Here is a 15059-nt window from a genome sequence, read left to right as displayed (position 1 = left end):
AAGTATCATCTTCAATACTGCATTTACATTTTCCCTTGTGTTGAGCAAACATATCAGACCTATCATTCTCTTCATCAATCTCATTACAATTTTGCTTTTTAGTAATTCCTGCTTAAGGAGGGAGAATAAGAACATTTGCAACTGAGCAATTTGGACAGAATATATCTGTATAAAACACAACATCTTGGTTTGGCAAAGATCATCTAATACTCCTCAATGTAAAAGGGGTCCACATTTATGCTCAATACACATACACTCATATTCAAACCCACACTCACATCATAACTACATGTAGAAATAAAATTCACAGTAAAACATGACCAATGAGGGCGCTATTTGATAATGCTATTGATCAGGCCTGCATTCATAGAAATTCACATGCACCTTTGATGAGAATAAGATTTGAGGATATTAGACCTACAATTTCATATAACACTACAAATAATAATAAACAAGACTCCATGTTCATAACAGGTGGAAAGTACCCTTCATAAAAATATTCCATCATTTGTTTATTCTAGTCAAGATTTTGCTGTACATATTATCAATTAGACTCATGAAAACAGGCGATAAAAGATACCCAGGCTAAAAGTCACAATGAATTCAAACCTCAAGGTATCTGAGATAATTATTACATCGGTTGGAAATAAAGCGTAAAGCTCCATTCACACATAGCAGGGTAAACCCCCTTAAAAAACGCCATGGCAAAATACAAGGACATAATACGCTCACATGTTGTATATTGTTCATGTAATATGCAGACAAGTTGTATGTTGAGAGCCAAAAGGGCGTTAACCCTCTGTAAAAGTATGAGTTAATGCCCCCATGTTTTTTAGTGGAAGAATTAGAATGCTTTATAGGCCTTTATTGTGTAAAGCACCTTTTTCACCCTACATGCTATTAATTTACAGGTAGAATAGTTTATTTTGCCACAGCAGTTATTTGGAGGCAGTTTACCAAGTTGTGTGTGAACAGCGCCTCATGAAGCAAAGGTTCTTATTGTTACTATAAGGTGCCTTGTTCTTAATTTACACACACAAGTTTTTCTAAACCTTTTCTCAAAGAGGAAGACTATAATATAAAAACCCTTTCCCTACCTTCTCTCTCTCTCTCTCTCTCTCATTCATCTTTCTCATCACAGCATACAACTTCTTGGCAGTGATTTGAAGAAAGATGAAGGCAACCCAGTAAGAGGGAGGGAGAGAGAGAGAGAGAGAGAGAGAGAGCTCCAAACACAAATCATTTCATGTAAATAATATTTGTGGATTAAAGAATTCAAAATGGAGGACTCCCAATGCAACATATCCGGTACTCTTGACAGAACAGTCCATGGTTTGAGCTTTGTGAAAATCACCTACAATATATAATATAATTCACTTAAAGGAAATATCAGGTATCAAATCTTGTTCCCTTAATTTGAATGATTTCAATGATAAAGAGGAGAGGGAGAGAGAGAGAGAAAGGAGAGAAGGAGAAATTCATTGTGCTTAAACATCTCATACTAAAATGGCAGGGACCCGCTTACACCAGATGAAATATTGTTGTCTTCAAACTTAAGGATAACTAAAACCTATACTCAGCTTTGTTTACAAAATGATTTTGACTTCAAAGCCCAACACCAATTATACATAACATACAGTAAAGATTAAACAGAGTACAATTAGTTGTAGATGTTTTTAAAAGTATTAATTCAAATGATGGAACTATTGTTGTACCTTAAAAAAAAACCAAATTATACAAGGTAGTTTACATTCTGCTATCGTTATGTATATATAATCTTAAACTTAATCAACGCATCTAACCTAGAGATATTCAAATAAAACTTAAATGTTTGTATAAAGGCCATATTCAAACAGAGATTCTGAATTATTTTCTGAATAATATAAAATGATATGGACAGTGATATACATATATAGACTTTTCTTATTTGATATACACTACTACTATAGCTGCTAATATAATGGCATAATTGCTTGCTGAAACCTGCTCAGACAAATGCTTAAATAATAATGCTTTGAATTCTACAAAGCGGATAAACTGATATCAATTAAATATAAAATGGATATCATACAGAAAGCTCATAGTAACCAGGTATAATATCTAGCTCAATAAAAATACAACCATTATTCATTTTCTTTACGTCTTTCATATGTCTTGTGAATGATTTTAAATACATGTAACTATCAAATTTTGTTACCAATGCAATAACTTGGTGATGCAGACCATTAAAAAGATTTTCCGAAATAATTTAAAGAAATTAATGAAGCATAGAAGAACCTTTTCTCGTACGCAAAGACTCTGATTGTCAAAATATTAACAAGGCTATTCATAACAATACATATTAATGAAATTAAACAAAAAGTAAAGATTGTCTGAAAATTGCAACCTATCTGAACTAAGAATTGGAAACTAAAAATAGAAACCAAGTTGCACTGAAAAAAAGGCATAACTATTGTTGATTATAAATAAATTACAGGTACTTATCCAAGGTATTTTTAACTTTGATATTTAGATTAATAAATCTCATCAAATAAAAACAGGAACATCAATTAATCATTCGTTCAATGTGGATAAATACGAGTATAAAAGATTTGTAACAGAATTAAAAATGAAAAACAAAATACAAACTTTAAATTTATCAAGTGTAATCGGGTGAGTACAAATGAATCTATATAAATAATATGGCTAGCAACCCTCCACCGATAACCATATACAAATATTTCATTCGTGGGTGATACATGATATCAAAGAGCGGTATTACTTAAAAATCATCACAGCATGGATTTTATACAAAACAAATAAAAAGTAAGGAAACATACATATACTTTGAGTAAAACGTATTATCAATAAAAACCAAAACACATTTACATCCCTTTAGACATATGGAAAGACAAGTGACATATCTTACATAATTTCACACAGCAAATACCTCCACCATCATATATTCATACACATAGATTAAATAAACATCAATTGAAATACAATTTACAGTAATAAAATTTGTTATCAAATATATTTAAAACAGAATAAAAGGCTGTCAAAGTTAAAAATTTGTAAACTGATAAATATTACTTCAAATAATAAAAACTTGAAAAGCAGGGAACTTGCAGTCATATTTGACTTTAAACACTTTTAACAAAGTAAGAAAAACAGATTTTTTGCTATTCAAATTCATGTACCATTAGTTGGCACTTTGTGGATATGAGTTTATGGTGTTCACTTTTTATCATTCCCATAGCTGCCTTTTTAAAGGTTGATATTATTCTTCAAAAATTTGATCATATCTATTTTATGGACAACTTTTTCCTTCTTTTTAAAAATATAAATACTAAGCCCATTCTTTAAGCAGTTTCAGAAGGCGGAATTAATGATTGTTGGAACACAGTATTGTCATTTATTTTACACAAATTATTCAATTTGTTTTCATTGTGGTTGGATTTGCTCCTTCAGTAACTTGAATATTATTGTATAATGGATATACCCTAAAGGCCACATCCAGAATACATTTCACGTTTGTATTGTAATGTATTAAAAATGGTTCAGAACTAGATTTTGCAAAATAAATTGACCACTGTTTATCCTATGTAATAATTCACAACATATTAATAATGCATAACATTTTCTCTTCTGTACATATAGCAAGCACATTGTATACAAAATATTCATCAAAAGAAAAACATGATCTTACAAGATAAAAATAGAAAATAAGAAGTAACATGCATTATCATACAAACGCACATAGCTTCATTCACACCGTTAAAAGTCTGTTGCAGAAGACTAATTCAGATTATTATTCAAATAACATATCGTGCATGGAATGAACTCTCTCTTTGACACTTTAAAACCATTTTGTGTTCATCTGTTTGCATTGCACCTTCCATTTGATAAAATATCTTTATCTGCTATTCCAAACTTAATACCTTAGCCTAGTGGAATTCCTGACAACTTAAAGATTCTACTTGCATCCATTTCTGATGAGATTCTGAGATTTCCTATATTTTTCCATATCACAGCACCAACTATGTGTACTATCAGCACATATACCTATCAGTGCAAATACCAATCACTGATAAAAGATGCATTAAGAGGCTCATATAGTCTGCAGTGCTTGCTTGCCTCCAATTCCAACCCTCATCAGCTAATTATCTCTTCTTTACAATGAATAAGACTCTCTTATTCCTCTATTTCTTCTGTGAACATCCAGAATACATTTCATGAGTTCTGTGCCAGACAGCACTAATGTATTGTAGACTCCACCACCCAGACTCCTCATCTGAAATGTTTCATGCTCTGGAATACTACTTCTCAACCACAGGATGGAATGCAGATAGTCTCTCTTCCAAAGTTTGTTTGCGTAAGTATCTGTAACGTAATTCTGCACACCGATATCAGAGTCGTTTCCATCATGAACCCCATTTTTGCTTTTTAAACAACTCTATCACCACAACCATCATCATCATCATCATCATCATCACCACCAGCATCATCATCATCACTAGCATCATCAGCCATACAGGAGCAGCCATTTGATATGCAACTCTTCATCTCAGCTGGACTGCATCTTTACATCTTGTGGTATACTTGCACTCTCTCTCTCTCTCTCTCTCTCTCACTCGGGAATGGAAGGCAATATTTGAAGAGATTGGAGGAAGCGTTGGGGAGCTATCCTTACAGATCCAATCTTGGTGTCTTTTTGCATCTCCACAGTCTTATAGATGCACATCGCTACTCTCATCCACATCAATGCTCCCCTTGCCAAACAGTTTTCTGATCCCAGAGAAACTCTTCTTGGGTGGAGGTCCTTTCTGCATAGGTGTGCTGTTCTTGTGTGTTATCGATATCTGCAGAAAACATCAAATTCAATCAATAATGGTTATCCTGATTTGCAAAGAACATTTGAGCATCATTTCTAGAATTCAAACTAACTATCAAAAAGAATCATTCTTTTATCAAATTTCATCAAACCCGTCTCTAACAAAATATTGACCAACATATCGGTAAGCTTTGATCTATGTCATTTTTAAAACTTCACATATATGCAATTTTGCAAAAAGTGCTAAACTTTAATACATAAAATGTATTTCTTAAAAATTATTATCATTATCATCATCATCATTATCACCATCATCATCATTATTACTATTATTAACATCATTATTGGTATCATTATCATCAAATTTATTGCTATCATGATATTTATATGACTACGACTATTATTATTATCACTATCATCCCCGTTATTATCATTATTCCTACTAACACTATCATAATTATCTCTATTTAAATAATATTACTTTCATTACTATCATGATCATTACTACTATTAACACAACTCAGAATATGGTGATCCTAACCGTGCATGGAGGTTGAAGCCAAGGTTCTCCATCAATCTGCATTGGCACTCGTTTCCTTGTTCTGATGGTTACTGTCTGACATTGAGCTAACCTTCGACCTGATGACCTGATCCCCGCCTTGACTTGACCTACATGAAGTGAGCCCTCTAGGCCCACCACCTCCAACAGCTTGTCTCCTATCGCTACACAAAAAACAACAAAAATCAGGTAAATGGCAAATTACTTACCCTTTTATGCCTTTACATGTGGTTTGAACTGCCTAAATGTTGACTACTGCATCTGATATTATTTGGACAAGAAAAGCTTGTTTTTTCTTGTCCTTTCTTTTCAAAATTCAAAGCCATGGAATAGCATTTGAATTATTACCAAATGAGAAGAAGCAGCTGAATAGAGAACTTGTCTCATAAAATGTGATCTTAATGTTTTTCTACCGACTTAGTGGCACTTCATCATACAAATGTTCTCTTATATAATATCTCCCCACCCCTCCTCCTTTTCTTTAAATGGCATACTATGTCAACATGAGTTTACTCAATCAAATATCCACAAGTGAATTCTCCACCACTTTCTAAATCAAAAATGCAGCTAAAGCTTACTTATAGCCTGCAAAACATTACAGTATCTGAAAATTGATTCCCACTTACATTGCCTTGCAAACATGAGGTCAATGTTGGACTGCGTAAGACCCACGGTGGAATGGCTGTCACCATCTCGTTCTCGGTTTCTCTGGAGCTTCTTCTCCAGCTTGCGTTGTTTCTTCTTGCTGGGCGTGTCCCCCCAGAGGTTGGATCCTCCATAGATACTGGGGATGTTCATCACAGCGATGCCTTCCAGTGATGGGCCACTGGCGAGGTCTAAGGATACTCCATCACACTGGATTTAGAAATAATGCATTGGGTTAAGAATAATCACCATCTTAACTAAAATCATGCCATTCATTAATTCCTTTTTTTTTAAATTGAGTTATCTCCAGAAACATCCATCTCAAGACTCAAGTGAAGCAAATTTCAGGAGTGCCTAAGGTTTTTTAATGAAGCTTTTACTGGTATGCAGTGTTCATGTAAATTAATGCAGAAAGCAATCTCTCTCATCATAATATCAACCATTTTGTGCTCTCTGTATATTCATCAATGACAGGTAAAATACTGATTAGAGCAAATTCAAGTCCATTGGAATTGGAGAAGTAATTAGGCAATGATTTAAGTGGCTATATTTAGTCCATTGATTAGTGGAGAGCTATGTGTCAACCTCCTCATCTCGTAAAAATTAATTAGTTCTACACCTAAATGAACAAACAAAAACAACATATTAATGAAATCATTTTTGTATTCATTCAGTAATTTGTACAGTTATTAATTTGTACTAAATGAAGATTGACAATTGGTGCTTCATGATTTGAAGGAGTAAATAAGTCTGGTTTACCTTTGTCCAATTTCAATTCAATTCATTAGTTTTTCCTCTTTCAATTTTTCATATTTAAAATGATGGTACATTTTTACATATTTTCACATACCGGTATTAATGTACATATCGATGAATTTGCACAATACAATACATTAAAAAAACATGAAATTGAAAGAGAAGGAGGGCTGACTAAGAAGCAAAGTAAAAGTAATTAGTATAAATTATTATTTTATGAGAAAAAAACTTTCATGCATACAAGCCATAGATTACAAGATAACTCGAGGAGATAATGAGCCTAACTCACCATGATATCAATGTCTTCATGTAGGTTCTTGCAGGTTGAGGTGAACGTCTCTGAGGTACCAAACTCAAAGTACCACAGCTTGTTCTTCATTCGGCTGTTGAACTTCTCTGGATGCTTCTCCCTCATTGTGTGGAATCTGTGAGCGATCGATGCATCCTGAAAAAAAGAGCATCAAAACATTGTCTATTAAAGCCTAGAAATTGCATGTTTTGTTCATATTCTCTCTTCTTGGATTTTCAATGAAAAAAGGAAAATTGAGATCTCCTCCAGGTTTTTAAAATCTTTTCATCTCATCGTTTTTTTTAAGGGTCTTCCAGAATAAAATCACACTAACCATTTTCCCCCTTTAACTGGTCTGAGACTTGGCTTTGTTGAAAAAGAATATAACTGACACATATCAATATCCCACCTCACACCCAAAAAAAATGATCATAAATTGCCTAATAATCAAGAACATCTGGCCAATTCTCTTTAATATGTGGTCAGCCATTTTGTTTTAATAGAGTACAAAACAGATGCCAACTGGTGGTTAGGGTGATGGTTAGGGTGATGGTTATGTCTAGGATCTAAGTTAGTGTTTTTATTATTGTAGGACTGTAAAGCAACAGCTGCCACAGCATGTGTTGTAGAACCACGCCCACTTACCACTCCAATTGAAAAGTAGTTGTTGATGATGTTGTAGGGAACTGGATCTCCTTGCTCTGAAGTATCCGTTGTGCTAAATTCTATATGCCATCTATCTAATTCAACTGCGTCAGATACCTCAATGTCCTGCAGGATCTTTGGTAGACTACCGCCAGCATAACCTGATCAATAAAAATTAACAATCAGAAATATGGTGAGTCCATGATGTCTTAAAAGCTAATGGGTATGATGGAATTTCCCTTTCCTCAATGATAAAGGCCATCAAATGTGGTTACAATCATTCTGAAGTAAAGTATTTGAATTGTGCATGGATTTACCTAAAATTACAGAAATTTTGGAAAGAAAATTACTACAATTAGGTGTTTTTTAAAGAGATTTCTACATCTTTTATGTTTCTTTGTTTTTTAAGTGAAACCACTAAATGCACAGAGACAATAAAATAAGAATTATTTACAAATTTCGTCATTTTGTAATGAAATTTATTTTACTGTTTGTTTTGCTTGGATATTTGGCCATTCATAATCTTTTGATTAATCTAATACCTAAAAAGTAATATGTAACTTTAAAGTAATTCAGGGTACCTCTATTAGTTTTTACATATGATAATCTTGAATGTTTGAAGGTATAAAGATATGTTTTAATCTCAAGGTTTTGCATAATAACGGAGCACATATACCAATTTTCCTTGTACTATTTTCAGAAATGTTCAGAAAACAATCAAAATCACTTGATATGAAATGATATCATACCAAAATATTTGCTTTGTAAAACAATTGTTATTCTAATTAGTAGAATCACTTGACTCGAGGAAGGAAGTACTCAAGTGGGGAAATCAACCATTGTGCTCCTTGAAATACCCAAGTGAAAATATGCTTTCCCTTGCTATCAAAGAACAAATAATTACGTGGGAAAAATTTCAAAATTTTGCAAATGATTTTGTCTGAACAAGGCTTAAGAATGATTCTTAGCAAAAGTATTGCAGCAACAACACTTCTGATTGGCCATTAGAACGATACCGGTGTGTTAGTGACCAATCATGGATAAGATTAGAAAACTTACCTCCACCCCAATTGAGACACCTAGCTAGATCGTTGCCTGTACCTAAGGGAAGGATTGCTACTGAAGGCCTAGGTTCTATACACAGCTTATCTGAGAATCAAGCAAACAAACAAATACAAAAGTTGAATTTCATAATATTTTAAGTTAAGACACTTATGTATACCATTAACTTATACTTATCAAAGGATGGATTGCGTATCTGATTATACCAGAAGAGACATGCAAAAAGCACGATCAATGTTGAATTTAGCTTTAAGAATATATAATGAGTAAAACATAATAGTTAAAGACTTTCATGAAAACAACTCTACTTTTCATTATCTAGTGTGCACTGAAATCTTTTATCATACACATAATTACTTTAGGAATTACACAAATTTATCTTTTGCATGGTAGGCACAGTAGGAAAGAATGATGCACGGTCACGGGGTGTCACTTGACCAATTAGATTGCCTACATTCGTGAACCCGTTTGGTAAACTTACCTATACAATCTAATACCCATCCTACAGTACCATCACCACCACAACACAGAACTCGGAAGTCTGGTACGTCTTTGAAGAACTTTAACCTGAAGGAAAAATAAAAAATAAAATAAATATTTGGGATATAAAGTACACATGAATACCATTCTACTTGTTATTTCATTAGAACCATCACATAAAGATGAAATCATTGCAATTAACATGTTGACTATGACATCACTATTGCAATGGTTGATTAGTTTTCCTCATAATTATCAGCGCTTAAAAATTCATCAAAATATTGTTATTACCTTATTTGGTACGTCATGTATGCATCTTTCCTTTAATTTATCAATTCACCTTTCCAGCTTCTATTCTTTTCACAAACATGAATATGTAATATTAACGTATCATTCTTTCGCGATATGTAAGACCATGTATAGCCCTTGAATCTTCATCATCGTTGTCCTCTTTCATTTTGTATCCATGACAACATTCTCTTGCCTCTACCAGCTCGTTCCGCTGCTTTAGACCTCTTAATGTTTTAAATTCTGCTACTTTTTTAGGGCATTCTGCATTAATGTTTGTGCACACCTTAGCTTACTATTCTTTATTCATCAAATCATTTTTCCTTCTTTGCTATTTGCTTTTCTTCCTCCCTTCTTCTTCACCTCTCCCTTCCTTCTCTTTCTCTTCCTTCACCTATCTCCATTCCTTCATTAGCTAGTTAAAATTCTTTAACTCCATGCTTTTTTCTCTTTTCCCCTTCACCTTTCTCCTAATAATAATAATAGTAATAATAATAATAATAATAATAGCCTAATAGTCCACTCCAAATTTTATTAAACTGAAACAGAAATTCTTTTTGCCCAACTGATCGTGAGCCCGGCAGCCACTGAGCAGCGCCAGATCGACGTTGCTCCTTGTTTCCCTTACTTTTGCTACATTATTTCTAATGCTCTATCTCTTTGTATACCCTAAATGTCTGCTGTTTTTTCCCACTCCAGTCCCGATGCCCTCCCTGTCCCCTATTGTATGAACCTACCCTGCATTAGGTCCACCTTTGCCAAGATTATAGACCTGTCTGGGATTCAGAAGATACTGGAATTTTCTCATGATCCTTTCCCCTTGCCTGCCACCGCTCTTTGGATTCACAAACACTACAAGGGGATGAGTGCCGGGAAGAGGTGTGACCTAAAGAAACAAGAAAATATACAACCATGTCAATCAAACACATTTGATTACAATCTATGTTCCATTTCAATCTTTTCCCCCAAAGAATGGGCCATTAATTGCAGTCAAATTTTGATGTGCAATACTTCAAAACAATGTCGCATTCTTCGGATTGAGTTCCCAACACACAAAGACAAGGAAGGCGTACAACAATAGTTGCAAGCAAACTCTAGAAATTAAAAAGAAATAGAATTGTGGTTTTCACCCTGAAGCACCCCTGATATTTCATTTTTAATTCAGTTGGATTTCAAACCAAGTCTGCAAATTTTCTACCTTTGTGTACAAAAAGAGGATTTTCATAGATTTACTTTTTGATTTCAGAATACCACACGCAAGCAGTTAACTGTGCCAGCACCCCCTAGCTCAAGTTAGCAAGGGCATGGAAACACTTTTATGGTCAAAATCGTTTCAAGGAATTAAGGGTGCCCTTTTCATGAAGAATGCAAGATTAATTGATGTAAAGAGAAGTCATACAAACTACGGCTTCAATGCTTCTTGACATGATATTTAACTTATCTGACTAAAAGAGCGACATGATGGTGTTTCTTTAATTAATTGTGATCCTTCTACTTATATGGATTCCTTCTTTGGTGTAATATCATCACTATTGTGAACAGTAACTATAACCCCAACCAAGGTTTCTTTCTTCACAGTACAAGGCAAAATGAACAAGTTTCATTAAGTAATATTTCATTAATCAACATCTTGTACATAGAAACTCACAATACAGTACACAATATTTTTTAAACAAACTTGCTTCTACATAAATGCTTGAGTCCCCTAAGGACCTTTCTTTTTAAAAAGAAATCTTGATGACCTATGACCTTTAACATGACGTTACCTGTAACCCTTGACCTTCTATCGACATGGAGTCTGTCCTGCAGACACCCCTTCTTTGAGGACCTCCATCTGAAACGTCTTCTGAGGCATTACTATCTTTAGGTGTTAACGTGCTCCTCCTCTCCTGGAAAACAAGGACACAGACATGACAATGATAATTTAGCACTGTTACAATACAAAATGATTCTATTTTCTAGCACTCTGCTTAACGTAAAAGTATGTGTCGGTGTTTAGGAAAGGGGATGCGACTTGCGCCCTTCCGCCAACCACACAATGATATAAGCAAAGGCACTTAAATAATCTGACATCTCTCAATCTGGGGAAAAAATTACATAAATCAATGTAAATATATAATTTCAATGTGACGAACAATATGATATATTTGATCATAATTTATTAACTATGAATTAAAGCTTATCAATTACCTTTTGCATGTGTGGCCCATAAAAAAGTGGCCAAATTGTTGCATGCCACATAGCCATTTGGCTAGCGCACAAAGAAGGACCCACTGATGTGTTCCATCAGTGGTCAGTTCAGAAAGAGGAATTCAATTGATATGAGAAGATGAATCCAAGGCAAAGGAGAACAAAATCATCTCTTTTCCTATCTTCTCTTTCCTTTAATATTCAATTAACTTTTTTTTCCTTCTCCTCTTTCATGCCTTGAAAAATAACATGCCCCAATTTTCATTTCCATCTAAGGAAAAAATAGAAAAGATCTCTACAATAAAAGGGGAATGTGAGAAATAAACTCCAAGGATGGGTGAGGTAGGGGGAAATAGATGCAGGAGTGGTAGAATGTTTCAAATGAAACAAATTGCCAAGGACATATGATTAACAATGTACCTATGCTTTTAGTCAACTTCAAATTTACCGTGTGATGATTAACATAACTTCCTTGTTTGTCTCTTTAAAGGACAGAAAATGATGATGCCATTTAGGCATTTTATGAATTTAACATTGGAGACCATGGTCAAATAAAAGTTTATTAAAATAATTTCGTGCAATATCTTTATGAAAAGCTCATTGATTAAAACTGAATCAAATTATTTTGTTTTAACATTGTACAATCTATAGCCTACCTTCCATGAAATCATTCAAATAGCTTGTAATGATAATTTTACCTGTTTCCTGATAAAACACACTATCCTGAACATCTAGCTATTTTGCTATTATCAATTTTTTTGAATTTTGCTTGTTGATTTGTTGCAACACACTTGCTTACCTCTATACCTGTTGAAGGTTGTGGTTTACCATGCAATGATTTTCTGACGGAATTGACTCTTCCCTGAACGGTGGTGGTGGTGGTGGTGATGAAGGGATGGTAAGATAGATGAACGGCAAGCAAAACAGGCAGATAGGCACACAGGCAGACAGGCAGGCAGGCAAGATAGATAGAAGGGTGGAGGAATGAACGAGGGAGAGAAGGAAAGATTGGTGATGGTGGTAGTGAAGGTAGTGGTAGTCATCGTAGAGCAAGGCATATAAACACAGGCAAACATGCAGAATGGCATTCATCGAGATGGGGTTAAGGGTAAGGGGTAATAGAGGGAGAGGTAGAGGTGAAGGGGGAGAGGTAGGGTGAATGGGAGAGGTGGAATAAGGGTGAGGGGTAAATGGGAAATGAGGGGTAAGAATCAGGGGTGATGAGGGAAAGGGAGTGGTTGGTAAAGGGTGTGGTGCAGGAAGGGTGGGAGCAGGGTGGTGTGGTGTGGGGTAGGATGGGGCGTCAAGGTATAATTGTCATTGACAATTGGTTATGTAAGTTTTGTATATGAGAGATATAGAGAGTATTAATCATTCTTAATTGAATCCCAGCAGAGAGTTTACAATTTGATTCAGATTCACAAAATGACAAACAATTGGGAGGATTTAACAAAGAAATGAGATGATATAAGATGTTTGATATAAAATGAAAGTATTCACATTATCAAAACAAATGGTTCGAAGGGATAATATAAATTTGGTATAACCACAACATAACAAAAACAGGTTAGGAGTATTTTTCAGTTCATTTGAATTTAACAAGTACAGGACAGATGCCGGTAAAAACAACATAGTATACAAACATGATTCCGGATCAAACAGATAGTGAATATGATATAACGATTTGTTCATACACACAGGTTTAAAAGATGAATATAAGTATAGATTTTAATTGTTTATATGTCAGAACAAGATTTTTGTTTATAGATTGGGGTTGTAAAAAAAGCAGGATTGATTAGACATTTGGAGATGCATTCCGGGATAGGTTCAAAGGTCGTGGGATAAAAATAACAAAATAGGAGAAAGGTGGAGAAAAAAAGAAGAGAGAAATTATCCAAATGAAATAAATAAATGAGATAAGGTAGTTTTCATAAAACGATGGACTATTCTTGAAGTGGAGCATGCAGAGTATGATATAGTGATTAGATTAATTGGGTTATGAAAAGGAGTGGGGGACAGTAAAGTAGAGGGTTTTCATATACAGGTAGGTCGTGTTTTAAACAAATCTTGATCTATGCTTTATTACACTTAAAGGTCTATTCACATTGCTACTATGGTTCAGTATATCAGTGGGCTTGCATATACCATATTATGTAGGTGTATAACTAAGTATGTCCACAGGAGGGTTGAGCACTAAAACCAGTGCCACAAAGTAAAGTGGACAATAGAACCAGGGAAATGTTACAAAGAGGGGCATTTTCCTAAGATGACACAAGAATAATAACAAAAATAGAAATGGGATAAAGTTCACTGTACTCCATAAACACATAATACCCACATTAACAAAAAATAAATCACAAAAATAGAAAGTCATTCAACATACTATATTCAATTGCAATGAATATCATCTGCTGTCCTGCTTAGAGCCACAAAGTCGTTAACTCATAAACATTAGCTCATTTACAGAGGTAATAATAATACCCTTATGACTCTCAACAAATGGCATTTAAGTATCATACTTTTCACTATAAATAAAATATTTAAAAAATCTCCTTTTCATTAAATATCACAAATACTTTATATAGACCATGTGGTAAATGCTTCAATAGAAACCTTCTATTCAGATCATCTACAAAACTTCTTTTTTTTTAATTCCAAGAATTACATATATGTACAACAATATAAAGCTTTAACCAATGACAAAAAAAATGACATGAATAAATGAAGCAAACGTGACTTATGCATACAAGAGCACAGGTAGGAACCATAGAGGTCAAACATAATTATGACAACATCCCCCAATGACTCGACTTACTCTCATTCACAAATTCATCCCCACCATATTTAGGCATTACATAATTGGTGACTAATTAAAAGCGCTACTCTCTATTGATTGTTTCCTACCTATCGTATGCTTGTGTGTACTACAGGAGTCCTGCGTACTGGGATATCTAGAAGGTATGTGATCCCATGTGCGCTCAAGCGACTTTCGTTCTGCAAAATGTATTTTGTCAAACATGTACATTGTTGTCGGCTTCAAGCTTTAGTGGTCCACGGTCTAAATTTTCCTTACATTAAACATGATTTAAACCTTGGTCAGGTTTCACTGAATTAGTAGAAAATGGACTGTAGGGTTCAGGTTTGAGTTGTGCTTGGGTTACAGGGAAGGTTAGAATGAAAACCAAAACTTAGTTGCACGTACACCAGCTCAAACATCCTAATACTCCAAATCCACCCAAAACCAGTGGCCTAAATTATCCTTTAATCTGCTGTCTTCAGAAGCATGGAGTTTTGCTGGATATTCTTTCTGCATTATTTTCATGATTCTCCAT

General features: G+C 34.3%; 1 protein-coding gene across 4 annotated transcripts in view; it reads right to left on the bottom strand.

Annotated features, from left to right (window-relative positions):
- Nucleotides 1-482: 482 nt before the first annotated feature.
- Nucleotides 483-15059, bottom strand: part of LOC580494 (diacylglycerol kinase beta) — an 85099-nt gene continuing 70522 nt past the window's right edge. For 3 of the 4 annotated variants that reach the window (XM_011666197.2, XM_011666198.2, XM_011666200.2), the window contains 10 exons: nt 12527-12589; nt 11304-11426; nt 10275-10423; nt 9251-9336; nt 8767-8856; nt 7708-7868; nt 7063-7218; nt 5999-6227; nt 5355-5536; nt 483-4841 (listed from right to left, as the gene is read on the bottom strand). In XM_011666197.2, the coding sequence (XP_011664499.1) occupies nt 4710-4841; nt 5355-5536; nt 5999-6227; nt 7063-7218; nt 7708-7868; nt 8767-8856; nt 9251-9336; nt 10275-10423; nt 11304-11426; nt 12527-12589 (1371 nt within the window). In that variant the 3' untranslated portion in view covers nt 483-4709. The remainder of the gene's footprint in view (nt 4842-5354; nt 5537-5998; nt 6228-7062; nt 7219-7707; nt 7869-8766; nt 8857-9250; nt 9337-10274; nt 10424-11303; nt 11427-12526; nt 12590-15059) is intronic. The other variant, XM_011666199.2, reaches the window with a different exon arrangement.

The sequence above is a fragment of the Strongylocentrotus purpuratus genome, unplaced genomic scaffold (assembly GCF_000002235.5).
Source record: "Strongylocentrotus purpuratus isolate Spur 01 unplaced genomic scaffold, Spur_5.0 spur5_scaffold_6, whole genome shotgun sequence".
In the NCBI taxonomy this organism is placed as follows: domain Eukaryota; kingdom Metazoa; phylum Echinodermata; class Echinoidea; order Camarodonta; family Strongylocentrotidae; genus Strongylocentrotus; species Strongylocentrotus purpuratus.
Note: the sequence above shows the minus strand (reverse complement) of the source record. Positions and strands in the feature narration are given on the sequence as shown.